This window comes from Toxorhynchites rutilus, chromosome 2 (assembly GCF_029784135.1).
Source record: "Toxorhynchites rutilus septentrionalis strain SRP chromosome 2, ASM2978413v1, whole genome shotgun sequence".
NCBI classification, from domain to species: Eukaryota; Metazoa; Arthropoda; class Insecta; order Diptera; family Culicidae; genus Toxorhynchites; species Toxorhynchites rutilus.
This window is the reverse complement of record NC_073745.1, coordinates 124,518,630-124,545,972: the sequence shown is the minus strand read 5'-3', so window position 1 is coordinate 124,545,972 and position 27,343 is coordinate 124,518,630. Positions and strand designations below refer to the sequence as shown.

General features: G+C 38.5%; 1 protein-coding gene across 3 annotated transcripts in view; it reads right to left on the bottom strand.

Moving 5' to 3' along the window:
* The window catches only part of LOC129767350 (disco-interacting protein 2), a 274,317-nt gene extending 249,546 nt beyond the window's left edge, over positions 1-24,771 (bottom strand). For all 3 annotated transcript variants that reach the window (XM_055768119.1, XM_055768120.1, XM_055768122.1), the window contains exon 1: positions 23,780-24,771. In XM_055768119.1, the coding sequence (XP_055624094.1) occupies positions 23,780-23,864 (85 nt within the window). In that variant the 5' untranslated portion in view covers positions 23,865-24,771. The remainder of the gene's footprint in view (positions 1-23,779) is intronic.
* Between the last annotated feature and the right edge of the window lie 2,572 nt (positions 24,772-27,343).

Here is a 27,343-nt window from a genome sequence, read left to right as displayed (position 1 = left end):
CGGAATAGCTTCAGTCCATCAGTTGGTTCAACAACTAGGTCAAAAGACAACAATGCCATTGCGTTGGCCAATATACCACATATGCCCGCCCACCGCCGCCGAGTCACATTTATCAGCAATGCCATTATTCACTTACCTATTTATGGACCAACAACAACTCCGTCGTCTCCCATGGATGGTTTGGTAAGTCAGGCGCAAACCGAAATACCTGTTTTCGAGATAAACTATTTACATGGGTGCGACAGCAGCTTGCAATACAGCGCAACAAAGGAATGGGGAACAACAACCAGACGCATTATTTTTTTTTTTGGGATTGCATCTGATCATTCTCTCTGCCAACAACCATCTGTTCGCCTTATGGGTATATCATTCCTTTGAAGGGTTAAACTGTCATGACGTAGGTTAACAAGGCCGACGGTGTGCTTCAATTAATCCAATCGGGGATCATTTATTATCCAGTCTATTTGTTTTCCAATCGACATAACACAGCGAAATGTAGTTTTCGCTTTTTCAAAATTGTTTCTGTGGAGACACTATTGTTCAAAACTAGAATGTTTCATATGACGCCATGCAAAAGCGCATTTGATATTCAGACACGACGTTTCACATATTTGCTGCTCGATTACACGTTGAAATATGAACCAGCGGTCGAATAAAATTGCAATGGCCGAGGAGACAGTGTCAACAAGCCGAGTGCCGTCAAATACACCGACACTTAGGTGTCATCACATTGCTCTTGCAATGGACACGAGCAAGTATGTGCATAAATCAAATGCTCAATAAGCACAAGCAGCAGCGATCGTGATGATGGAATATAGGAGGAAGTAATCCAATCCGAGAGGAAAAACATGTTTGAAAATTCACACGATATGTGGTTTTGTGTGTGTGCTCGTTTTTCACGGTGTTGTGAAGCCGACGAAGCGAATGAACGCGGGAAGAGCGAAGTTGACACCTAGCTAATAATCGCTTAATAAATGAGCTAAACGGAAGTTGTCGTATGAATGTATGAATAAATGAATGCTATCGGCTGACATCGGCGACTTCGCGTTTGAAGATTGGAACTGATGTAAAATACGGTAGTCGATTCCACTGCCTATTTTAGAAAATTTATTTCGTACATACATTCTGCCGAATATATACTGGTAATTTGTAATTTCTCATCTTGCCACTGAACATTCTTCAATTTTTTTAATGTTGATACTACTGTCAGTGGTCTTAACCCTTTCTCTATGACAGTGTACTCCGTCGAAATGCTACCGCTGAACGGAGCACTGCGCCGAAAAGTATGCATATCGCGCTGATGTGATCGATGTGCTGTATCACCCTGATGTCGCCTATAGACGACGCTCGTAGTGAAAGGGTTAATGTCCATTTTGAGTGCTATCTGTCATTTAGTGTCATTAAGAACAAGTTAATTTTTTTGTACGGCTTTTTTATATGGAGCAGTGTTTGGATATCGATCAATATCGAATGATACACAATGTGTCATGAAAGTAACCTCTCACGAACATATAACCAAAAATGAGTGGATCGTTCAGATACTTGTATGAATGACAGTAATCACTTGTGTTACACTAAATGATTAAACAAAGAGAGGAACGAAGATTGTTGATCGCATATCCGAGCTGTACCAAACATCGCACACCATTTTCGAAGCCTGCATACAAGTTTGTACCGCGAAAACCACTGCACAGACAAGTGCAGAGCGAAAAATGATATAAGAAAAATTACGTCTTCATTCGATCACCATTTGCGGAGAGCAGCAAAAGGGTAAAGAGCTAAAACGAGAGAGTTTTTGTTTCTCACTGGAGCGGTGTTGCTAGTAAAACTGTGCGCTAAATAATCATATAGTTTGCACTCTCTGAGACTTATGAATCAGGATCTGCTATATTAGTTGAATATGAATCATTCGCTTTACGTAGTCCGTATTAGAGATGGGCAAAACAGTTCACTTTGATGAACGGTTCAGTCACTAACCGTTCATCTAAGTGAATCAGTTCTTTTGAACCGTTCTTTCGCTCTTCCGTTCAGTGGTATTAAGAACAACATAGAATATTAGCTGGAACCAAACATCAATAGACAGCCATTAATTGATATCGTTAGATTGGATAGTGTACGTGTGGGATTTATATTTTTTAAATTCAGTGGCTCTTCTTTAAAAGTCGTTTATCGGCCGACAAGTATATGTAATAATTTGATGCGCACAAAATATGTGTAATTTTTCTGTTTGGACAACACACAGGTTCCACATAAGATTATATTTCATAATCTTCATTCAGAGAAAAAACTCAGCAGCGATTTTCACTAATAATCAATCATAAAAACATTCACGATAACACGTATACGCAATAGACCAAACAATTGAAAGCAACGAAAAAACTTTTTTATCAATTTGCCTTCACTATAAGATTTTATGTTTACCTAATTCATGAATCACCCCAGCTTTCCCCGGATTTTTCCTGTTAATCAGAAAGTAGATGAATGTTACGCGGAATTGAAAGAATACACGAAATAAAAAATATAGAGTTTTGCCTTTGAAACTACTAAAATCTAATTTAATTTTTCACCAAAAATTGAGTAAGGTGATTTGATTTTGGTTTGTCCAGTCGAAAATGGGATCATGGTCTGTCCACTGTTTTGAATGTTCTAGTTCAGCGCACCTGTGTCAAATTAGGTATTCGAATATTTCAGAACATATAAATAATATTGTCTTCTTCATTATTTACAGTAGTTATATAGTATATTTTTACGGATTCACATGTTTTTAACGATTATAAGATCCACATTCTATTGGTGTCAATGCGCCCCTCACTTGAGCTAACTTTTAATGAACCAACAGATGATTATTTGGCACGTATTCAGACCATTTCTGGATTATAACACTTACAAATATTGTAAACATCATTCTTGCACACCATTTGTATCAGATTTACATAGCTAAACCATTAAATTAACGCATTTTAATGAACTCAATTCTGATCATGAGTTGTCCAATTCAATAATGTTGTTTTGTCATCATTATTTCTATGGCAACTGCTTGGAGCGCTGCAGTTTATTGTTGTCTGTTGTGTCCTTCGCGTATAGCAGAAATAAAGTTTCTCTATGTTGAGTGTCTTGAGGTGAATACTTTTAAAATGCCAAAAAAATGCGATATTCTGAAGAAAGCCTAAATTATGAATGGATCAATATGATGACAGTATACTCAAGCAATGATAAATGCAACATCTACTTGAGAATTCGAATGTTTTCATTCAAAAATGGTGATTTCTAAAGCCGGACAAACCATGATCATAATTCCTCTTTGAGGAAAATCGTTAAAAAACATAAAAATTTGAATAATTTCAACGCCTTATGGAAGTATTAGCAACTAGAGACTTGGGACTTTTCAACAAACCCAAACTCGTATCGATTATATGTGATTTTCACGAAGAAAAATCGATTTGCATTTACTAGTTGCGTAAAAACTCCCGTAAAAACAAATCGAGATCATTTACCCTATACATTAACAAAATAAACCCTGCGTTACATGCATTTTGCTCATAAATGACAATATCGTTTTATTTTTTTACAAGCGTTCTCTTCATATTTATCCATTTTGTCCAGCGCAAATCAGTTCAGCTGCACTCGTTCGTTCGCAAACAGTTCGCCCGCAAACACTTCGTTCTCAAACAGTTCTTTCCCATACAGTTCACTCGCAAACAGTTCGTTCTCAAACAGTTCTTTCATATACAGTTCACTCGCAAACAGTTCGTTCTGAACCAGTTCGTTCACAAACAGTTCCCTCTCAATCAGTTCGTTCTCAAACAGTTCACTATCAACCCGTTCTTTCGGAATCAGTTCGTCCACAAACCGTTCACTCGCAGTCAGTTCGTGGGAAGAACTACCGTTCTTTGAAAAAGAACGACCGTTCGTTCACTCTTTTCGGCGAACTAGTTCTTTCGTACCGTTCGTGAACGGTTTGCCCATCTCTGGTCCGTATGATCCGGCTGTTTCATGGTGCATGGAGAAGTTCCATATGTATATGTTAGAGGCAAAGAAGGAAATAAACTTTCTGCACCGAAGCCGTACACGACGATTTTGATGTGTTGGCTCGTATGTCATAAAGTGCGAACCGAAACAGAGTTGTCTCGTTCCCTTTTGTGCCGTGATTTGTAGCACGTAAAAGTAAAAGAAGGCCGCGGGGGAAAAAATTCTGTAAGAACTGTAAGAACTGTAAGAACGATTTCTGTAAGAACTGTAAGAACGAAGGCAAATTATTCAGCGAAAGGATCAGTCAGCAAACACTGTATTACAGAATACATTTGGTGACTCAACTATTTCGAAAACACAGGTGTATCCACCTGATGGAAGCATCGACAAAATAGACGGAATGGTTTTTGTTGTAAATGTAATTTACAATATTTATCTGCTGTTTTGCTTCTGCACATCAGCGCAAGCTCCGCGCTTTGCTTGATTTGTGCATATTTTGAGAAGGCATTCAGAAATTGAAACAACGCACGTTCATCCAACATAATAACAAAATTAAAACTGGGACTGTAGAGTGAACCTAATATTTAGGGTAGCTTTGATAGATAGGATTGATGCAAAGTTCTTTGCAATCTATCAAGAATCTTTTCTTATCACTTATGCATTCGTAATCTGTATTATTTCTTATATGTTGAATTCTTAGATTTTTATTTACACCTTATAGCTTTCTGTTGAACGTAGTCCTATGTTAAAAGAAATCTTAGTTTAAGTTGCTTCCCGAGCGTACTAGCGAATGAGCGAACAGAAGAAAAATGAACAATATCACTTGTTATCGAGCTCTACAGACAAAGTTCATTATAAACCATGATTTTGAATAAATATTGATCAATTGCATAATTTCAATAGAACATTTGATATGCTGTTACCAAAACCTTGGTTCAGCAATATGAGAGAGGTATATAATTTTGTCAAATTTTATGTAGGTATTTATTTCATGAACGAATGTAATATAGTCATCTACATATACCAGGCTATCGGACACTTCATTCGTTACTGATGATATTGATGACAAATTCGGCAGTCTCATCGAAACCTATATTGAATTGTAACTTGAGTGTATCATAATTGTTACTAAAATTGTTGAAGTAAATGGAACACTGTATGACTTGTAGACTTTGGAAGATCAACCTAAAATAAACTTATTCTTTTCTAATAGGAGTATCGGTAAGTTTTTTATTTTCTTATCAAAAATTAATGGTTTATTCTGCATAAATGGTTACAAATTTAATATTCATTAATAGTATTGCCCATCGCTAATCACAACTTTTTCCCATCTTTCTGGCAATTCACGGATCCTTTTGCGGAAATAAACGACCGGTTTGTCGGCAAACCACGAATCGATTTTTTGACTTAATCAAAATTGGACAAGTGCTGGTCAACCAGGCCATGTTGTTGTGAGATAGGACCTCCCATTTCAGCGTTTCCAAGTATTTTTTGACCGGTTTCGCGACATGCGGCCGAGCATTGTCGTGCTGCAAAATAACTTTATCATGTCTTTGGTCGTATTGTGGACGTTTTTCTTTCAGTGCACGGCTCAAACGCATCAATTGTCGTAGGTGGAGGTTCCCCGTAATGATTTCATTCGGTTTTAGCAGCTCATAGTACACCACACCCTGCTGGTCCTACCAAATAGACAACACAACCATCTGGCTGTGAATATTCCGCGCGACCGTCGATGTTGATGCATGACCGGGGTATCCATACGTTGCCCCACGTTTGGGATTGTCGTAATGGTCCCACATTTCATCGCCAGTAACGATTCGATGCAAAAAACCCTTTCTTTTATGCCGTTGGAGCAGTTGTTCGCACGTGAAAAAACGGCGTTCGACGTCTCGTGGCTTCAATTCATACGACACCCAATGACCTACCTTTCGGATCATTCCCATTGCTTTTACTCAATACTCCAAGTGTATCTGCAAGTACTTGTTGCGTTTGTGCCGGATCTAGATCGAGTAAAGCCTCCAATTCTTCATCTTCAAACTTTTTTGGCGGTCCGGAACGTTCTTCGTCTTCCAAGTCAAAATTACCACTTTTAAACCATGCAAACCACGTCTGACACGTTCGCTCAGTTGGAGCATGGTCACCATAAACTTCCACCAAAATGCGATGACTTTCCGCAGCTTTTTTTCTTTATATTGAAGTAATGAAGTAACACTCCCCGCGAAAACACTCTTGTTTTTTTTTTTTTTTTTTTTATCTGTATTATAGTGACTTTCAACTCATTTGGCTGGTTCGTCACTTTTACTTCCATTTTTGGAAGAATGTCGGGAGTGAGAATTGAACTCGTGACCTTTAGCGTGAGAGACATGGATGTTACCACTACGCCAGATCGCCTCCGCAAAACACTCTTGTTGGTACGCAATTCGACATATTCGAAGTGGCAAAAAACTATGTTGTTTACGCTTCAACTCTTGACAAATACTGAAAAAGACGCGCAATGACAGTAGCTTTCCAACGAATGTCTGGAAATTTGATTGATAGGAATAGTAATCATGTTACGCCATCTGTTGTAAAACCGAAGAAACTTACCGATACACCTAATATAATTTTGGGCATTCAATGTTATGATGGAAATTTCCACCATTATGCAAAGAAGGGTTAATTAGCTCTTGTCAATGTGTGGAAAACCTGAATCAAATTTCGCTTTAAACATAGATCAAAAAACAAAATTGAATTGAGAAATGATGATAAAATTTCTCTAGTATTAACAACAATTTGAACTACCAATAAATAATTCTTTTCATTTGAAACCAGTACAATATATTGAGTGTTCAATATATGCATTTTTAAATAAAAAAAAACTGTGATATAACCGCAAGCTAGAATGGAATTGCTCTATATTTATAGTGATTTCGATTGTATGTTTCGCAGCAGTTTTTCAGCCATTGAAACAATTGTTTGGAGCAATAACTAACAATCATATAAATCTTATGTCTTATGTTTCGAATGAATTCATTTTCATACCACTCCGTTCAGCCGGAAAAGAGGTATTAACGTTCAAAACCTTGCAGTCCAGCGTCAGTCTTTTGTTTTCGAAACTTTGAACATACACCCCGGTACAGAAATGAAAGACGTAGTCCTACGTCAAAAGGCCTTTGATAAGGTTTGAAACAGGCAACTTAATGCTACTTTATAAACGTATGCTCAATCGAGAGCCACAGCCTTGTCCAAATGGCAATGCACGGATTCCTGATAGATGTTTAGATGTTCCAAAGTGATACAGTTATTAATCCAATTTTTGATTTCTTCATAAGAAATAAAATTCAAATTGAATATTTCAATGTTGAGGTGAAGGTTAATTGGCTTTTGCAAGTACAGCAAAAAATCATTATTTTTTATTCTCAATTTGAGTCTTCAAAAACCATCAAAAATCTTATTATTGCAGTAATATCAAAAAAACGATAGGAGTCAGGTGGCAAAGAATTTTTTTAAGAGGTTAGAGAGTTGGTTGATGAATACAATTAAGTTTACTACATATTTTTGTGAGAAAATCAATAACAACACCTTAGAAACCACAAAATTTGAGTTTTTGACGTAGGACTACGTCTTTGAATTCTATATAGGGGGGTCGCTCTACAAAAAAAGGAACGAAAATTGAGAGTTTTCAAATGCATATTACGCAGAAACGTTTTTACGATATATGTTATAATATATATCGTTAGACGGCAAATTTATCCAGGAATGTTTTCGCCTGAGACATCAACAGTATAAATAGTAGAACAAGTGAGCTATTTGACCAATAAAAGAGGTATGTTTGCAACAAATTGGACATCCAGTCAATGTGTAGGAATAAGAGTGATGTAGATGGTGGAGTGGGTTAACCCTTTCCCGTACAACATCGAGTCTCACTCGTGGTGTACTTGCATAACATAGGGTGCTAGAACGCTCAATAAAGTAGTGACAGAGTAGTAGTGAATGTGTGACGTATTAAGGGGGACCCCAGTCTGGAAAATCGAAAAAAATGAATTTTTGTTTTTTGCATTTTTGGGAAGCTTATGCCTTCAGAAATGTTGTCCTAAAAGGATTTTCGATATTTGATTTCGTTGGAATGTCAGCCTAAAGTATGAAGTCACATCAAAAGATATAGTATTGCTGTACGAATTTTAAAACGCGTTTTTCTCGAAATCATGTTATCTCAACTGGTGGTATCGATATCTCAGGATCTACTCGACCGATTTGCCTGAAATTTTTTATTAGCATGTAAAAATGAATTATCTAAGGTGTTACATAGCAGTTTTTTGATTTTTTAAATATCGTTATTCAGAGATTTTTTATGAAAAATATTTAATTTTTAACAAAAATGGCCTCCGTTTTGGCAATTTTATAGGTATTGTCCTAAAGTTTCAAAATATTCATTGGAATTTGTTCTACGACACCCCGTTGCTTCAGAACCGATACCACCAAAAAGTACCGATTTTCAGACAGCATCTACGCATCCAGCTGCCAACAGCGTTATTGTCATTATTCGTGCAGTCAAAAAATGGAAAATACATCTTCGAATATACCTTAAACAGTAACCAAAATACACGACCACTTCTCTTTATTCGTAACATCCGAACAAAATCCACGAACATTCATTATTTTCCGACCTTCCAGACAGGGGTCCCCCTTAAATAATACGGAAAGATGGCTACTATTCAATAGAAATTCATTGGGTCTTATTTCTGAATACACTTCACGGCAGAAACGGAATGAAGTTCACCCGCGACGACAACGGTACGATGTCGACATCTGAACACGAAATTAATTTTCCTCTAAAACTTATCATTATAATATAAAATTATCTACAAATACAATTTTTGTAAGAGATTATCTTACTACATGACGAAAACAAAGTTTTCCATTTACATTGAACACTAATTGGATACGGAGAAGCTAGTTTTCATTCATAATTTTTATTTGAAAGGTGTTCATTCTGCCCGAAACCCCATTATTATCTTTGACGCTTCACTAATTCGTAAAACGTAGTTCAATGTGCACCCGTGGCCGAGTGGTTAGCGTCTCACATTATCATGCCGGGTGTTCGGGTTCGATTCCCGTTCTGGCCGGAGGATTTTTCGTCAAAGAAATTTCCTTCGACTTGCACTGTGGTCACGCGTATTCTAGAGCTTGCCCCTCGGAATACATTCAAGGCGTGTTATTTGGCTTAAGAAATCTCAACTAAGTATTAATGAATGACGCTAGTTAATGCATATGTTGAGACGGCAAAAGTTCCACAGGGAACGTTAACGCCATTCAAGAAGAAGAAGAAGTTCAATGTTGTGCTGCTCATTTCGCTTTCACCGTGAAGTGTGTACGGGAATAAAGCCCATAGTCTGCAAACTAGAATTATTTCACCGAAATACTACACCCAAACTAGTGTTGGCAGAAAACATGTCATCTTTGGCAGAAAAGATGCCATTTCTTGAGCATGAGAGTCAAATGCGCAAATAATGAACTATTTTAAAAGCTTAAAAATGGTTTGTATGTATGCGACAGACATCTCTTTCTGTTTTCTTTTCTCTTTTCATTTAGGATTGTGCAAAAAAAAAGTCCATACGACGTCAATGGGGATCGAATCAAGGCCGGCTGGAATGCAAAGTTACTTTACACGACCACGCTATCCATATAGCTGCCAGCGCTATTATAAAGGAGCGTGATAATATTACACTTCATCATAAAATGAAGTTGGAAGGTGTTTGCTAAGACGATAAAGAGGAACATGAACGATAATATATCTTTCTCTGTCTGGGGCGTGTATTTATACGAAAAGCTTTCATATGCTTTCATTTGAATGTGTTTCCTGTTGCGCTCCCTCATATTGGACCTAGCATATATATTATACAAATGATATACATGTATTGGGAAGTAGAACATTTTATGTTATCTTTCAGCTCATTTGATGTAATGAATCGGGATGCCAGAAAATGTGCTAAAAATTAACTTTGGGTGTACAAACGGCCCGTTTCAGGGCCCTTAATTTGAATTAAAAAAGATTCAAAATAACAGATTTCTGAACAATGAAAAGCATTACATAAAAAACAATTGTTACGAACAATCACAGTCCTACACCAAACTTACGTCCGTGCCCCTAGGCTCAGACCCTTCTACTTTTTTACCTCTGAAATGTTATTTAGATCCGCTAATTTAGAGCTTGAGCTTGAGCTTGGATAGTCTGTACATTTCGTAGTTACTCTCTGTGATTGACCTGAACCAGCGAAATTGCACAAAGAACACACCGGATGACGCTTGGGAGTAGTAGACCAGTCTGATTGTGCAAGTATAAGAGATTCGCTTAAATCCGCTAATTTAGATGTTTCATAACTGTATACCGCACCAAATTATCATATCCTTAAAACTGAAACGATAGAATTGCCTTATGTAGCGTGCTTTTTTAAATAGAGCCAATTTGAGGTAAACAGATAGTTCGTTCGATAGGTTGATGCATTCACGAGTTATTGAGAAGGAACAAAAGGACGAATACAATAAAAGACTGCCATCACTGCCAACAAACTTCGTTCGTGATGTCCGACAGCAACAAACATTACTCAACGTGAATCCACAAATCTACAACATTCGAAGCAATGAGAACCACAGATAGAACCGACGGATAGATTTGATATGATGACTTTAATCCACGTCTTTGTCACGTTCTGCTGTGTGTGCTACGCTTTGATGCTCCGCTTTTTTAGCGATGTGAGTGAAAAGTCCAATCATCCAACGGAAGTGGTAAATCGATTGTCCAACCCGCATACAATCTGTGTAGACATTGTTTCAGCACAATGTTTCGATGTTCAAGAAAAACATACCGTCATAACGATGGGCGCATTCGAACATGTCACTAACTGTTTAATGTACATCTTTTCCGGAATATTTTCTCTCGGGTAGTGGTAACCCAGGTCGATTTGCGCACCTCAAAACATGAAAGAAACATATTTTTATGTCAACCACAAGCCAGAATGCATTGGACCGTGTATGCAAGTTAATAACTTATCTCCACATGTTTGTTCGTCGCACAAAAAAAAACACGCTGGTTTGGTCACTATTACACACAGACACCCGATCTGTTCAAACAACTGTGTATGTGTTTTTTGTGCATACGTTAGAAGAAAAAATTCAAAACATCCCACTTCCCGATATGCGCAAACCAACAGAGACGACGAGAGTGCACCCAAGCAGATGCTAGACGTTTGTTTACACTTCACGAACTTATCTACGGCGGCATGATGTTACAACACTCGCGGTTATCAATCGCCCCTCCGCTTGATCGTTTTAACTCACCGCATAGCTAGCCACAAACTGGCTGAGTTGAATCATTCGTCGTTATTACTCGTGTGGTGAATATTCCCCCCCTTCGCAACAAAATGATCATGACAACCTAGATGGAATCATAAGAACTCTAAGTTCTGAATTCATCCCCAAATCGATTAGATATCGTTATGGTTGTATATTGTAGAATTATAACTGATTCAAATTGCTGCTTGTATTTTATACAGACCTTATCTTGCCTTCCGTTGTTTAGTTGAGATATTAGCGATGTTAACACAGTTCAAGCATCATCGCTTCTAAAATGCAGTTTACACTGGGTATAGTACGAATGTCATTTTTTTGTGTTCAGAAGCACAGCAATACTGAGTGTTTCAGGTGTCATCTGACGATACCAGACACGTTCAATTATTCGAGTTCAATTTGTATTGTAACGTCATTTCACAGTGTCTCGCCGAAATTAATATGAAAAAGTGGATGGGGCTGGACCGAAGGGCACGGGCGGGAGCTTGACGCAGGACCGTGATTGTTAGGGACAATTGCGTTCACATTGAGTTCTGTTCAAAAGTTACTCTAAATTTTTATTCTTTTGATGCTTCTTCATTTTTTGTGTTATATAAACTGGTACGGGTTGTAAGAGTTACAGTGGTAGATGGAATTCAAAACCTTCAATTATTATTGCAGTATGTTTTTGAAAGTCAACTTTAAAAAAATCATTCAGATTTTCCAACATAAAACGAGAAACTTGACACTCTCTGATTTTCTTATATCGATTTTCGCCGATGTGCACAAAAATACAAATAATAAAACCATCCCTACTATTTTTAATTTATTTACGAAAATTCCTTCTGTGTAGCGAAAATGAGCTGATATTATTGACCACAATAACATAAATTGTTAGTGGCAAAACGTACACAATAAAGAATTGACCATAAATTGATTGCACATCAACCTGAACATTATTCTCATAAAATCTCGATCGACGCTAACCATTGAAACCAGGTTCTCGTCGAAACTTTGAGAGATTTAGAGTATAACCATCTTCCAAGATCACCTCTCCAAAGATTCTGCCAACTGATAGACGCATGTTGGCAAATCAGCAAATTTAGATATGAGAATTCGTAATACACATCGACTCACCTTTTCACTTCGTGAAAAAAGGCGATTTTAGAGGTAACGCCAAATGCGCTTTACTAGCATTGTGGGGAATAAACACAGATAATAGTATCCATAGAACCGGCGGGACAGATAGAACCCTTAACTTGTAACAAAGGGCTTGCTACGCCCAGCTGCCCGCATGTACTCCTTTCCATTCCTTCCCAGGGTCGGCTCAAATCCAGCCAAACAAGTTTTCTCAAGATAAAGGGAAAACACCACGTTATTATTCCTAACGAGACGGTCTTTATTCAGTTTATTGTCTGCCCTAATTCCCTAACTGCTACTCAGATTTACAAGTACTCACAGGTGTGTATTGTGTCGTGTCAGGGCTCGCCTCTGATACTCCCTCGTTCCTGCGTTGACTTGACTTTCGGCGTAGATCCTGATCGCCGCTGCTCGTCTCCCGTTCCTGCGTTGGTTCTCCTGTTTGGCGGAGATTCGGATCGTCACCGCCTTGTTCTCTCGTTCACCGTTCAGGGTGCCGGTACTGATCCTCGGCCACGCCACACGCCACACCTCGCTCGGATTATATGACGGTAATCACCGATCTTCTCAATCATTTCGCGTTACTGCGCGACCGCTACAACCCGCTGGATGGGTTTTGTACGGAAGGTGACTCCTTCTTCGACGGCACACTTTATGCCATCCTGGATATCCACACTGTTACGGTGTTTTGTTCCCCTCAGCAGCATAGTAGAAAGTCCAGATTCACAAAAATACAACGAAAATAACAACACTCGTAACGCTTATTCTGCATATCAAGATGAGAATCGATCATTTGAAGATCGATGAGTTTGTTCTGAAATTGATCCGAAACTTTCGTCACTGCCAGCCGGAAGGGATTTCAAACCATGTCCAGATCTTGTTCTTTGATATGAGGAAAATATGTTTCAAGTTTAACTTGTTGTAAAGAGTCTTGACAAATGCGGAGCAATATCCTTTTCTATGGTCTTCTGGTCTGGTCTGGTCTACTGTTTCGTTATCTGTTCCATCATCATTCACTGACGAAATTCTTTCAAACATTGCGAAGTTATTCAATTGAACATTACATTTCAGATTTGGAAATGTTTGGCGAGAATCGCAAATTTTAGCATATCCAATAAAGTTTTTATGGAAATTTTTGCTAATAATTCCCATCTTCAATGCGAAGTAAATATGCAATATTCACTTGCACAATTCCCTCTTTTGATGACCGAATTACCCACTAGGGGGAATTCCCCACCGGTTGAAAATCACTACTCTAAAGCGTGGCTCAGACAAGTCCCGACTCAATCCCACCGGAACTCTTACGACCCGCCAAATTTGGGTTTGTTTTCACCGCTTTCAGTACTACCAACCACAGCGATGTTTTTTAATGTGTCGTGTAATGTTGTTTGTGCTGTATATAAACTTTAATTCGTGTGGTGTATGACTATGTGCCGTCTTTTTTATCAAACGGTTTTATTTAGCTTGCCCTGTAATATGTTTGTATGTTTGTATTTGTCTGTAGCGCTAACCCACACTAATAGAAATTTGACCCACTTTCTGTTGACCGATTCATCTGAAATTTGGAACACACCTTTATCTCTGTAGACTTTATAAAACTGCGTATTTCATGATCTCAAAAATCCAAGATGGCGGCCGTATAAAATGGCGGATCACATATTTCCTCAAAACCTCATCGATATCAATTTTCCAAAACCCCATCAATATGGGTATCAAATGAAAGGGCTTGACTAGTAGAATACAGTTATTTATGAAAACAGCAAATCCAAGATGGCTGCCACTACAAAATATATTTCCACTACAAAATGGCGGAATACATATTTTCTCAAAACCTCATTAATATGGGTATCAAATGAGAGGGCTTGACTAGTAAAACACGGTTATCTATTAAAAATACAAATCCAAGATGGCTGCAACTACCAAATGGCGGACTACATATTTTCTCAAACCCTCATTAATATGGGTATCAAACAAAAGAGCTTGAATAGTAGATCACACATGAAATTTTCGCAATTTCCTGCTATACAAATGAAACATTTCGCATAATTCAAAAACTATTCAAGCAAACGGAACCATATTTGGAAAGGAGAGGGGGTCCCATGAAAATAATGCACATATTTCAACCAAACATATTTCAACCAAACATATTTCAACCAAACACAATGCCAATTAAGGGGCATTTGATTCAGTTTCCATGGAAATTCTCTCAGAGAAGCTTCATAATCGTGGACTTTCACCAATTATCAATAATTTCCTGTACAATTTACTGTCAGAAAAGCACATGATTTTCTCTCATGGCAGCTCGAAATCTTCTCGTTACAGTTTTATGGGCCTACCACAAGGCTCCTGCCTAAGCCCCCTCTTGTACAGTTTTTACGTCAATGATATGGATGATTGTCTAACTAGAGACTGCACGTTGAGACAACTTGCAGACGATGGAGTTATTTCCATCACGGGTACTAATCCCGTCGTTCTGCAAAAGTCGTTGCAAGATACCCTGAACAATCTGTTCACGTGGGCCCTCAAGCTGGGTATCGAATTCTCTACGGAGAAAACTGAAATGGTCGTTTTTTCTAGGAAGCACGAACCCGCCCAATTCCAGCTTCACCTATCCGGCAAAACGATCCAACACTCTATGTTTTTCAAATACCTGGGTGTATATTTTGATTCTAAGTGTACCTGGGGGAGACACATTGCGTATTTGAAACAGAAATGCCAGCAAAGAATCAATTTTCTCCAAACAATTACCGGAACATGGTGGGGTGCCCATCCAGGAGACCTCATTCAGTTGTACAAAACAACTATATTATCAGTGTTAGAATATGGCAGTTTTTGCTTCCGATCAGCTGCCAGGATTCATATTCTCAAGCTGGAGAGAATACAATATCGTTGCTTGCGTATAGGCATGGAGTGTTTGCATTCGACACATACGACGAGTCTCGAAGTTTTGGCAGGAGTACCCCCGCTTACTCTTCGGTTCACAGAATTATCCTACAGATTTCTCATCCGTTGCAAGATCATGAATCCATTGGTGATTGATAACTTCGAAAATCTACTCCAACTGACTCCTCAGTCAAGTTTTATGTCTTTATACCATGAGTACCTTACCCACGACGTGCACCCTTCACCAGGCATCTCCAACCAAGTTTGCTTCCCATACTTCTGCAATTCCTCTGTCATTTTTGATCTGTCCATGCGACAAAAAATCCATGGAATCCCAGATCACCTACGCTCCGATTCTATTCCGCCGATATTTTCGGCAGAATATGGGAAAGTTACATCTGATAAAATGTTCTTTACTGACGGTTCATTCATAAACGGGTCCACTGGCTTCGGCATCTTCAATGAAAATTCCAGTGCCTCTTTCAAACTCAAAGATCCTTGTTCCGTGTATGTCGCTGAACTGGGTGCGATATATTACGCATTAGGGATCATTGAAACATTGCCCATCGACCACTATTTTATTTTTTCAGACAGTCTCAGCTCAATAGAGGCAATCCGCTCAATGAAAGTTGATAAATGCTCATCTTATTTCCTAACAAGAATAAGACAACTATTGAGTGTTTTGGTCGAAAAATTATTCAAGATTACCTTAGCATGGGTTCCCTCTCATTGCTCGATACCGGGGAATGAGAAAGCGGACTCGCTAGCTAAGGTGGGCGCTTCAGAAGGCACACTTTTTGAAAGGCAAATTGCTTATAATGAATTTTTCCACATTCCTCGTCAGAATACGCTCGTAAGTTGGCAGCGCATGTGGAGTGAAGATGAGTTCGGTCGTTGGTTAAACACGATTATCCCTAAGGTCTCGACGAGTGCATGGTTCAAGGGATTGAATGTAGGTCGTGATTTCATTCGCGTGATATCTCGGCTTATGTCCAATCACTACAACCTAAACGCGCATCTCTATCGCATTGGGCTCGCAGCAAACAATCTTTGTGATTGTGGCGATGGCTACCACGACATCGAGCATGTTGTCTGGTCGTGTATCCGGTTCCATGCTGCTCGCTCTCAGCTCTCTAGAGTACTGAGAGCACAAGGCAGACAATCGGATATCCCCGTCCGGGATATCTTAGGTAGCCGTGATCCTGATCTTCTGCTTCATCTATACCTGTTCCTCAGAAACGCCGATGTCAACGTTTAATGATGTTTCCTTCGTTGTGTCCCCGTTTCATATCCCTCCTATCCAAACGATAAACTTTTACTTAGTCGCGGCAATACATACACACACTCTTTACAGATACACGGGCCAAAGGTTGTGCAGTCCACTGATCATTCAACAAGAGCCAAAGGTTGTACCGCTTATGACAACTCTGCGCCGGCTAGTGACCATTCTATCCTGGATTCCTCGAGTCGAGAAAGACGCACCACGCTAGATATGGGGTACAGACTAGGGGGGCGTTGCTGATTAATGGTCAACTGCATCCCAATAGCAGGTATCCCGTGTCGGGCACACGTACAGAGCATCGAAGACGGCAACATACCAATTATGAGAACACTTGTAATACTAACCTCGAGCCAACCGCGAGTAATCGGTTACATATTACTAACATAGTTGTAAGCAAACATTGTAGAAAAATTGAACTCCCGGCCCCGTTAGGCTGACGCCATATGAGCCTTAATAAAAATATATATTTTGGTTAAAAAAAAAAAAAATATTCCAACCAAACATGACAATTGAAAATTTTCGGAAAACTCTGAAGGCAAATGGGAAATGGCGCATTAAACATCTCAAAAGGACCGGGTCCTGACGGAATTCCACCGGTATTTATCGATAATTTGGCAGCTGAATTGACTCACCAACTTTTATGACTTTTAAATAAGTCGTTTGAATCGGAAATGTTCCCAAAAATATGGAGAAAAACAAACTCCTTTGTCGTACCAATCTTCAAATCCGGTAGTCCGGATCCGACGTAAGAAATTATCGTGGTGTGGCAATTCTTGCATCACAAAACTTTTTGATATCATAATAAATGAAAAACCTTCTCAACAAACAAAAACATCAATTACGAATAAGCAACACGGATTTTTGAAAAGTTGCTCAACAACAACAAATTTGTTGGAATTTGTCACTATCGCTTTGAATGCAATGGATAATGGTAATCAAGTTGAACCTCTAGTAAAGCTTTCGATCATTGTGGCAAACCATTACTTCTCTTTAAACTTCAAAAAATAGGAACAGAAGTAAAGCTATTGAGATTACTCGAATCATACTTGACTGACCGTATGCAAATAGAAAGATTTAATAGAAAAAAATCGAAATCAATATTTGTTACATCTGGGGTTTTTTTATTAATACTTCCAAACATTCATTTCTTACTTATTTTTTTACTAAGCGAACGTTCGTGTGTGCAATCTCAGAGCTATGCATTGATTGATATTTAAATGTTGAAAGCACAAAGTCATTGGCCTTACTTAATCATTTTTAATATATTTATAATACTTCTACCAAAACTCAACATTATAATATAAAATTCTTATCAGCCACAATTCTCGTTCAAGATTCTTTAATCATTTGCAACACAAACACACTACTCCGTTCCATGGAATACATATTTGCTTACCACGGTGTTGTTTTCGTGTTTTGTCAAGCTGATTTTTTATGCCTAAATGAAAGTGTTATTCTGCCGACGAATTGCGCTGGAAGTATATTATAAGACTGGATGCGCTAAATGATAATTATATTATTTTCGAAAAAAATCAGTCAAAATTTAGAACGAACGTCACCCGTTAATGATTCTTCTTTGTTTGATTTATAGAGGCATGACAAATGACAAATGACAAATTCGTTGACACTACGTCTTTCATTAGGGTTGCCAAATCAGAAAATAGCTCACGTTTTTATGAAATAGAGTTAACGTTAATAACTATTTTCGCCGCGAACAGATTTTGACGATTTACATACCCAACGAATCGGAAATTCCCTAAGATTTGTTTGATATGCTATACATTACAATCCCATAGTCTGCATATGGTTGAAATTGATGAAAATTAGAAGCATTCCCATTTCCTCATACATTTGTTCTGTGCATTTGTGTGCTTTCCCGAACAGAGCTGTCAATAACGAGCAACTTATCGACGAGCAACGAGCAACGAAGGGGAAATCGTAAAATGTAAAGTTCCCGTAAACAAAGGAAAAGAAGTAGGACAAAGGGGAATAATTGCCTAGAGTATAAACAGTGGATATCGCTGAGGCAAACTTATAGAGACGAATGAACTGCAAAATTCGTAGCCTCTCAAAAACAAAGAATAGAATAGGCAAACCTTCATTCTACTTGAGGACACCGACTGGACAACTGGACAACACCGTTACTGAGAAATCAAAACAAAAAAAAAGCTGATCACACCCATTAAAATCTGCGAGATCCCACCGAACTATCTGTACTTCTGGTTCGATTCACTACGCGAAGTAGATCTAGCGCAGAACTATTTACAAACCAAAGGATTGTAATTGATTGTAATGTAATCTGGGTAATGCTGTGAACAGACTCAATGCACTTTTTTTTTTGTAGCTCAAAGGAACATTGATCGTTTTCATTGAAAATTACAAGAGTGGTGGATCACATCATTGAGTAAAAGGCGAATCCTTCGGCTAAAGGAGGCCTAAATGTTGACAGCTCAGGCTGTGGAATTTGGCACTTTGGTCTTGTGGAAGACCAAACCGTTTGGATGTGAACTTGTATGAAGAATTAAAATACAATTACTACACACGGAATGGATTTATTCGCAATGCTTAAATTTCAACGGTGGGATTTGGAATGAAATGTGGTTTTGGTAGGAATCGGTTTGTATGTTTCGTTTGTTTTCGTTGCGTTTTATGTTGCACTTCGGGTTTTGCTACGGTTGTATGTGTTGTATGCACTACATACTACATTTCGAAAGAGAGGGAGAGGCTTGGATGGTAAAAAGGATAGGGATAGAATTGGGAATCTAACTTTTTTTATACTTGCTCCTTTTTCGCGCTGTTTGTCGCGGACAAAGAGGGATCACAAATCTTCAAAGATTTTGTTTTATTGATTTTTTTTTATTGAAAAACAGAAAGTGGGTTATATCTATGGTATAACCGCAATGGTGACGTAGGACTATCGTTGATTCAGTGATCCTTTGTTTGATGTTGAATCTGAATCCAATCTGAATGAAAGAATAAATGAATATTTGGGGGACTTCGAAAATGAGAGCGTTACGTTGGAGGTACAAGGTTTTATGCATCCAATATTGGATACGAAAATATCCTACTGATGGGGAAGAACAGTCCTCAGAAGCTATCCTGTTAATTGCGATTGATTAAAAAATCACAAAACCAAATGTATTTGGTCACAGTGTTACATGGATATAAAACATTCAAATAAACTCTTTCACATGAATGTAATTTTAAATTCCCAGAGGAACTGGCAGATTATTTTTAGTAACGATTAGATATTTCCACATTTTCCTCGATACTGGAAGCCCACCAGTGGTTTATGCTAATTCGAAAACCACCTGTTAATAGCACTTGATTGAAAAATATTTGGTCACAGTGTTACATGGATAGAAAACATCAAAATAAACTCTTTCACATGAATGTAATTTTAAATTCCCAGAGGAACTGGCAGATTATTTTCCGGATCTTTCTCGATGCTGAATGGCATCCAAACGGAAAGAATTCCGTGCGTGTATGTGTGTGTGTAGCGGCTGCTTCGATGGTCACCTTCTCTTCTCCTAAAGGATCGACTTCTCTGTGCTCCCTCACAGTTTCAAACAATCTGCTCGCGTTTCAGGGCAGATCTCGATCCTTCGCCGTCCAGCATCCTCAGCAACGATGTTGTCTTGTCGATGTCCTCACGAAAAATGAATGCGTCTCACCACCAGAATTTCGCTTAAGTATGCTTTTTGTGCGTGATTGAATCGAGAGAAGGCGTGGTTTACGATGGTAATTTGGAAGGCAAACTAGAGGGGAATGAACTCTCTGAGCTCGGAACTTTCGGCGACTGATTATTGCTCGATTGCGGGCGCATACAATATTGGATACGGAAATATCCTACTGATGGGGAAGAATAATCTTCAGAAGCTATCCTGTTAATTGCGATTGAATGAAAAATCACAAAACCAAATGTATTTGGTCACAGAGTTACATGGATAGAAAACATTCAAATAAACTCTTTCACATGAATGTATTTTTAAATTCCCAGAGGAACTGGCAGATTATTTTCCGGATCTTTCTCGATGCTGACTGGCATCCAAAAGGAAAGAATTCCGCGCGTATATGTGTGTGTGTGTAGCGGCTGCTTTGAGATCTTCCCGGGGAACCGTTTGTGGCATCACTCTCCTCCTGATGTATTCATGTCTGGCCTAAGGTGCACAAACAGGCTCTTGGTGACACCGTTCATCAGCGCTTTCATGATAAACGAAGAGCTTCACCATAGCAGCGACAACATGCTCCAATGTTCAATTAGAACTGAGTGGATTTCCGAGCGGCGTTCGCTTATATACCGATTGGTGATTTCAATAACCTGTTTTGAAAGCAATTTTAAGACTATTGAAACAAGTTTTTGGATCAAAAAGTAACAAGTATAGAACGCGTAGACATTTTATCTTTCGAATGAAGTGTTTATCATACCATTTCGTTCAGTTGTTTAGGAGCTATTAACGCTCAAAATCTCGGTCTCCGGCGTAACGCTTTCGTTTTCGAAACTTTGATTTTACACCCCGGTATAGAAATGAAAGACGTAGTCCTACGTCAAAAGTCGCTTGGGGGCAAGTTGGCGAGATGCAACATTATGTTAATTTTGGTTTTTTATTGCATACTTAAAAGCGAAAAAGAGATCAATATTGGTCGGACACCAGTTTGGAGAATTTGAGACGCTATCGACGAAAATATCCAGACATGGAGGTTAGATTTTCAATTCAGCACTTGCGTTTCCATGTTCTTTACGCAAGAAATATTAAATCTGTATCAATTTCAGGATACGTCGTCCAATAAAGGCCGCTTTAAAGCCACATTCAGGTCCAGCTTCGAAGAATTGCCTATTCGTTTGCGGTTAAAAATGGCATAGAGCACACTTTCAAAGGAACATGCGCTGGACGGACATGGGTTGAAATGTTTATGAAGGCTCATAAGCTATCTTTGAGAAAGCCAGAAAATACCTCAGCGGCTCGATTAATGGCGTTCAATAACGAAAATTGTGACTCATTTTTTCGAACATTGGGAGATATACGAGCTCAGTATCGTTTTCCTGCGTGTGACATTTACAGTGTTGATGAAAATGGCATTTCCACTGTTCCAACCAAGAATAAATAAATAATTGATATTACATTTTGTTGATTGTGACCAAACCATATTCGCCAACTTGCCTCCAGGTATTCGCCATCTAGCCTTCACGTGGAGGCAAGATGGCGAATTCGACGCTTTTTGCGCAAAGCTTTTGGGTGGACAAGTTTTTTAGTTTTTTTGCCCATCCAATAGATAATATGATAGAAAACACTTCAGGCTATATGAATCAGCATCAACATTAAAAAAAATAATTCCAAGATCCAGGGCTCGCCAAAGCTTAACGTCGCCAACTTGCCTCCCTCTCCCCTACTCACAGACTGTGCGCGTCTCTGTAATATCACTATTGTGTATTTTTAGGCGTTGTTGGTAGTTATTCAAAGAAAAATATATATAATTGAATGAAAAACTCCAGAAAATATTTTTTTCTTGAACTCCTTTCAGTTTTAATAGTCTTTCATTTGAGTCACCTCATCCATTCTCGGTATGTCAAGCCTAAGGTAAAACATTGCTGTAGATGCCGGACTTGTCGGTGATTGCTGTATGAATGAATGATAAATAGATAAATTCGAAAAATACGAATCATTCATATTTCTTTCCTTAGTATGTTCTATGTAACTTATGAACACACAGACATGATACAAGTCAAATTAGTTGATTTCGCAACTAGAGGTCATTCAAATATTCTTCTTCTTCTTCAATGACACTAACGTTCCTAGAGGAACTTCGCCGTCTCAACGTAGTATTACTTGCGTCATTTTTATTAGTACTTAGTTGAAATTTCTATGCCAAATAACACGCCTTGAATGCATTCTGAGTGGCAAGCACTAGAATACGCGTGATCACAGTGCAAGTCGGAGGAAATTTCTTTGACGAAAAATTCCCCCGACCAGAACGGGAATTGAACCCGAACACCCGGCATGTTAGTTATGACGCTAACCACTCGGCCAAGGGAGCACCCCTCATTCAAATATTACGTAACGTAATTTGTTCACTATTTTAGATTCCTTCTTCCCTACATAACATGTAACAAATTTCATTTGCCGAAAAATATTTAGACTTATTCGGATTTTTTTCTAAAAAAGTTTCCACAAGGCATCCCCTTTTCCATTCCTGAGTGTGTTACGTAATATATGAAAATATTTTAATGATCCCATGAACCTTATTAGTGCCCATTTTGAGTGGGTCTACATGAAAGCGTCTGAAATAGTATTCTGGGTTTAGTTTTGTATATTAATTCCTAGTATGTATGTTCGTGTATTATAATATTCCCCCACATCTCACATGTACCAAAACCACTTTTTCAAATGTTTGTATGTAAATTCTCCAATTTAGTGTTTCATAAAATAATTATAGATAGTTCGAGAAGGAAAGCCGCACATTAAACTCATGATAGTTCCGCGTTTCAACTTACTCCGCAATACGGACAAGTTGAAACAATGCATATGAAAACTAAACATTTTCAAAATTGATATTTTTCGAAGCATTCATTGTGAGTGCTACATGCTGCAAACAGATTTCAATTTAGTGGCTTAGTGATTCTTCAAGATAATTTTCAAGTTGAACTTCATAAAAATCGTTTCAACTTGCCCCAGTGCACCCTAATTTACTGCTGTTAAGTTGAGACGCGGGAAGATTATGTATTTTTTGTTCGTTCATCTAATATTATTCTTAATTCTTTCACGTTCCTGACTTAGAATTTGCAATTTGAAGAATATCTCTACATTCTGTAAAAAAATCAATGTAATGTTTACATTCTTGAAACATTTTAATTGTCAACAACTGTAAGAAACTTTTGAGTTCTATGCAAATTTAAAGAGCCTCCTTTTAGGGCCCACTGCTCACCAGGACTTTCCGTCGTCGCGTTTATACAAATGACAAACACAATGAAAACCCATAGTCGTTGTGCGGAGGAAACTCTGGTTACAGTGTATGGAGCGAAAGGAAAGCCGGGCTCCCCAACGGAACGACGACATAGAGTGGGAGAATGGGAGCATGCGGTGGAACCAACTATGAGAGAACATGTCATTAAATTATCGATCCGTCTGCAAAAATTTCGCGAATGAATTCGCATAGGCTCCGAAACACTCTGGCCAGCATTATAAACATCGCCAAACATACCTTCAGATAGCTCCAATTCCAGTTCGGCCAGCTTCTCCCGGACATCCTCGGGGAGACTCCCGTAATCCACAATGATGTCACTCATATTTTCCTACGAACTGCGGTCTCAGCTCCGCTTCAATTTCTGGGCGCTGTGAATCCCTATCCCTCGACAGTCGGCTCAGCACAAAATGCGTCTTCACCCAGTTCACACACTATCACCTCAATTCACAGACAATTTCCTCCAATTTTCAATTAATCGAGAGCATTATTTTCTCATTAATTTCCTCTATTTTTCCACTTTTCTGCTTCTTCCCAAAACTGATACACAATCAGTCGCGAAGAAATGCAAAAACAACACCAACACAACAGCATGTGATTACGCACACCTATGCAGGAGGTGTAACCATTCTGACCATTTTGACGGAACAAGCGTTTGACGTTTGCAACAGCACCAGCAGCAGCAGCAGCAGCAGCATCAACATAGGAGAGAGAGAATGTAATTTTGCACTAACACAAAACTCCCTCGCGCAAGTTGATTTACGAGATGGCAGAGAATGTGAAAAAATAACACAGACGGGAAGGACAAGGCGACACAAGAAACGGTTCGCTCACGGATCGCCTCTTAGATCACATTCGATTAAATTTACACTTCTCACTTGTTTTACGGTTTTCCATTTAACTTTTTTTCTGTATCTTCTTGCTTCTACACTTCACAAATTTCCTCTTGGACACTACTTAATTCGCTCCTTTTTTGCACATAGCCGCCTACTGACAAGCACCGTTTGCTTGTCGCAAATTATGTTCCATCCGAAGAAACATCCAAGAAAAACACACCATTCCCCATCACATATTAAAAACCCGCATTCCACACTCGGGCAATCAGACAATCAATTGAAATCGCTTTTTATTTCATTAAAGTTTTTAATATTCCTTGATAAGAGATTTTTATATCCAACCGATTTGACACGGAGCACAGCAAATCGCACAACACTTCGCTTGTATCAACTCGGTAGTTACACAAAAACTGCAGCTGAAGATGAGAGACCAATCCGAGCTGGGCTCGGAGAGAGGGTGCTGTTGAGGAGCGTATTTCTCTCAGAGCTTTGTTTATAAAGTGGATCTGCGATTGTCGCGCTTAGAGATGTCTGACTTTTTTTATTTAATCGATTAAGGATTATTCGTTGAGGTATTTTACAATGATCAATTTATACGAATAATTTTCGCGCAACTTTTGAAAGGGTCCTATTCGCTTCGATCGATACTCTTCATCAACATTCTCGTTCGTTGATAACTCAGCGGTAGAAGCACTAGTATGCGTGACGATCAGGAGCATGGATGGTAAAAAATCACATTCAACGATCAATGAATAAGTATATCCCTCCTGTCGGATGTTTTTAAATCACCCCCAGCAGGCGATGCTCTTTTATTCTTCATATGTACACAGAGAGAATACATGGAACGGTGAGCTACCAAGCTACTCAAAAAAGCAATATGAAAGAGGAATCCCCACTGCATGCACTCTCGAAGCATTACTTCTACTACTCAAGGTCTATTCGCGTCATCGAAGGTACAGTGTCGCCACCTATGAAAGTTTCGCGTGTGAGTGAAAAATATGTAAACAAACCGTTGCATATTTTCTCTGTAATTAATATACTGATTTCTCGAAAACTTGTACCGTGTTTATCTTACGATTAGTGGAAATTGTTGAAAAATAGTTTTTCTTAGCTGTTTCGATGCTCCGAACCAAAATTTATTGTCGTTTAGTAGTGAAAAAAAGCCGTTGAAGTACTCAATCTCTCTCAATCTACGTGCGAGAGAGGTAAACCGAATTAATGAAATTTGATATAAAAATATCCGCTTAGTGTTCATAAAATACCTAAAATACAAAGATCTGGCTTCTATTCAATCAGTGCTCTAATATTTTCCTTAGAACGTGTGAAATATAGACGTCAAAAGCTGCGCAAATTGCCCGGAGAACATGCAAGTCGGACGAAATTTGCTTGAAGCTGACTCCGAACAATCTGCAAAATTCAAAAGCCGTATTGTTTGAGTCGTCCCCGGATGTAAGCAGAGATATCGCCCCGGAATTTCTTTTCATGCCTTCCCTCCGAAAACGGACAAATCGCGGTATCTAGACTGGATCCAACTACTACGACTAAAGATAGAACCTACAAAAACCTCCCGTATTTGTAGCCTCCATTTCACCGTGTCGAACTTCTAATCTCCAAGTATTCACACTCACATTTTCGCACTTTTGAAAAAGTGTGAAACAGTCTAACTTGGTGCAAAATGTGCAATAATAAAGAAATAAAATAAAACATACTTAAGCAAATGATGTATCATCATTTGAAAGTGCAAACAGCCATGACGTGTTTGCACTTTCCTTTGCCAGCTTTACAGGCACTGGAGGCAGGACGAGAAAATACTGAAGCCTTCATCGTGAACTTCTTCAACACCAACTTTTTAAAGATGTCCAGCTTTGAATACTTTTTCGCCTTCGACGACTAAACGGCTTCCACCCGCAGCGTAATCGAACACATCCGCAAACTCCACAGCCACGTAGCAGGTTTCATTTTCTCCGACTGATGGCTCCTGATAATGCATGAAACAAGGTCACAGAAAAACACTTATAAGTTAAATTCAGTTAAAGCTACGGCAAAGTTTTTTTCACTGCATAAGGAAAACTCATTTTCCAACCGTTTGGAAGATATATTTTGCACACAATTATTAATTTTTATTAAAATTTAGTATCCTGAAAGTTTGTTTACTTTCCCACAAGTAAAGACAGTGTCCTTCGGATGCGGTAGGAAAACGTTTTCCCCTGCAGTAAATTTATGTGATTTAACTAAATTAGCATCCTAGAGGATAGTTCTTTCGATACATACTCACCATTACGAAAATTTCTGCAAAAAACGTTAAAAACGGCGCGTTTAAAAATCACATTATTTTTGCAATTTCATTGTTGACATTCGCTTCACGCACACATGCTGTCAAATTCAGCTTCGTAGTCGCGAATCGTGAGTGCAAGCCACAAACGATTAATCCCATTCCATAGAGAGGATGATGAGCTCTTGTTCGTAAAATGTACAAGAGACGATCATCTGAGATCTTATGACACTCGTCGTGGGATTTTTAATTCTCTATTGCACTGACCGAAGACTCATTCTCGTGTCGATTTTATTTTGCTGTCGTCTCCCACCCGATAAACAGCAGAAGGGTAATCGATGCAATTGATTAATTTTATTACCAGCAGGTTTGGGCGAATCTCATCCCGCCCAAAATCGTTTTTTAAATTCCAATAATTCTGAACATGCACATTACTCTTCAAATAGTTTTTGTAATAATAATTCAATTAGTGATTTCACGAAACACTTTTCGAATTCGATTGAATTTAAGACCCTTTCTTATTTTGTAGATAAAAAGGATCACATATTTGATTAATTCAATTCTGTGTGGTTACGTTTTTCTGAATAAAAAAAATCACATTGTATGCTGAGCTACACTTGTTTTCTCTCAATCAATAATGTTCAATAATATCAAGCTTCAAATTACCAAATATATCATAAAATAAAAGAGATGATT